At 38.8% G+C, this 2,327-nt stretch overlaps 1 protein-coding gene across 1 annotated transcript; it reads left to right on the top strand.

Annotated features, from left to right (window-relative positions):
- Window positions 1–4: 4 nt before the first annotated feature.
- On the top strand, window positions 5–2,196 carry LOC121964914 (sodium/potassium-transporting ATPase subunit alpha-1-like; the record flags this gene model as incomplete). The annotated part of the gene is made up of 3 exons (XM_042515092.1): window positions 5–145; window positions 1,733–1,901; window positions 2,026–2,196. Coding segments are annotated over 3 exons (481 nt in total), but the record flags the coding sequence as incomplete, so codon positions are not given.
- Window positions 2,197–2,327: the final 131 nt, after the last annotated feature.

The raw sequence follows: 2,327 nt of genomic DNA, 5'->3' as shown, positions 1-2,327 counted from the left end.
CAAGGCCTGCGTAGTCCACGGTGGAGACCTGAAAGATCTGACTGCGGAGCAGCTTGACGACATCCTGAAGTACCACACTGAGATTGTTTTCGCCAGAACCTCCCCGCAGCAGAAACTGATCATTGTGGAGGGCTGCCAGAGACAGGTACAAACCAAACAAACGAGGGGGTGTTTGTGTGTCAGGGAGAAGATTTTCCAGCTCCAATGAGCCTCTGCAGTGTTTGCCAAACTGTAAAACAGGAGTACAAACACAGCACGGGCCTACGCATTATTATGTAAATGTGTGAGTGAATATTTGATATGGCCTAATGCTTATTTATGATTATTGCTTTGGTCTGATGACTAAGTTGGCAGAATAATCAAGCATAACATCTGTCAAGCTGTGACCTCGGATGAATATTTATGAGTGTAATAAGATTCCAAGTGAACTCTTTTTGGTGTTGACTCGGATTGTGGATTTATTTATTTGTATAAATGTTTGTGTTTATTCTCGCCCGATCGACGGCAGCCACAAACAACATATTGTTCTGATATTTTGTCAGATTGATCTTTTGGCCTTTTTATAGATAAAAAAATCCTGACTTCATCATTTCTTCCTGCTGAAATAGCAAAAAATTAACAGATTTAATGCTAATTAGTTACATGAAGTGCAGTGTCCTTGACGCTATTTTTTAAATATGTCTGCATGCACTGTGCTTAAAGGAGCACTGATTTGCAGCATCTGGTAGACTGATGGTGCATGTTTAAAGAAGCAAATATTAACCCTTTAACACCTGCTTCAACATCAATTTCTTGTGCTGCGTTCAGACACCTTTTAAGAGCATTTAAAACTCTGAAGCCTGATTGGTTTATTTCTTTTGAAAACATGGGGGGAAAAAACATAAAAGCAACGTGGCAAGAAATGTGCAACAAAACACAAAACAATGACCAGAAAACATTACCTGAAAATATTATTAGAAATGATCAACACACTTGCAGAAAAATGTCCAGAAAACTGTATTTATAACGCTTATTATTAGATATTAGATTCCTTTTTAACTAGATTAATTTTATTTGTTTGTTTTTACCACTTTTTTTATTATTTCAGGTAATTTTCTTGTTACTTTTTTCTAATTACTTGCTGATTTTTGGGCCATTTCTTGTTAAGTTGCTTGTTCCTTTCTTCCTTTCTTGCATTGGTTTCAAAGGGTGAACATTGGGTAGAAAAACTAATAATCTATATCCCTGTCTAAAAATAATGCATCAAATATTAAAAACTGTTTTTTTTCTTCCAAGGAAATCCCTCATCTGTCATCTGCATGCAGCACATCCACTGATTGTCTTCAAATTTGTGCCCAAAATAAAAAAAATCCTCTGTCTTATTCACTTTTATCACATTTGCCTGTTCTGTCAGATAAGGCAGAATTGCCCTGAAACCTTTTGAAAGCGGGCTTTTCTTTCACACAACAGGAAATTATCCGGTGTGACGCTGTGGAAGTTAAGCAAAATGGAAATGTCACTCAGCAGCAGGAATGGTGACTTTTCTCTAAAGAGGAAGTGACACCTGTTACCTCAGTCGGATGTTTTTTATGCAAAAACAAATCAATTTGACTTCTTCACTCAGCTGAAGTCAAACGTTTGTTTTGATGAGAATGTGTGTCTCCCCTCTTTATTTCTGGACATTTTTCCTTCTTTTTCTGGGTATAATTTCCACACTCAAACATGAATATTTCCTTCACTGCTCTCTCTGCAGGGAGCCATTGTGGCTGTGACAGGTGACGGTGTGAACGACTCTCCCGCTCTGAAGAAGGCTGACATCGGTGTCGCCATGGGTATCGCTGGATCTGACGTCTCAAAGCAGGCCGCCGACATGATCCTGCTGGACGACAACTTTGCCTCCATCGTTACTGGAGTAGAAGAAGGTTTGCACTCAGCAGAATACTTTAAAGCTTCTTGAACTGAAGGACTTTAAATTTTAATATTCGAGTGGAGGGTCAGAAATGATTAAAACAATTATTGGATGCACTTGTGTGATGTTCTCATCAGGCCGTCTGATCTTTGACAACTTGAAGAAGTCCATCGCCTACACGCTGACTAGCAACATCCCTGAGATCACCCCCTTCCTCCTCTTCATCATCGCCAACATCCCTCTGCCCCTGGGAACCGTCACCATCCTCTGTATTGATCTGGGAACTGACATGGTAAAGATGCACAAATGTGCTGCTAAAATATTGTATTTCTATAATGATTTGTAAGTTAGTGATACCCAAAGTCACGATGACATAGTACATACACTCTTCCTGTCTTTATGACATTAAGATGTTAAAATGTATATATACATTTTAACA

The sequence above is a fragment of the Plectropomus leopardus genome, unplaced genomic scaffold (genome assembly GCF_008729295.1).
Source record: "Plectropomus leopardus isolate mb unplaced genomic scaffold, YSFRI_Pleo_2.0 unplaced_scaffold17731, whole genome shotgun sequence".
Taxonomy (NCBI): Eukaryota; Metazoa; Chordata; class Actinopteri; order Perciformes; family Serranidae; genus Plectropomus; species Plectropomus leopardus.
This window is presented reverse-complemented; position numbering and strand designations above follow the sequence as displayed.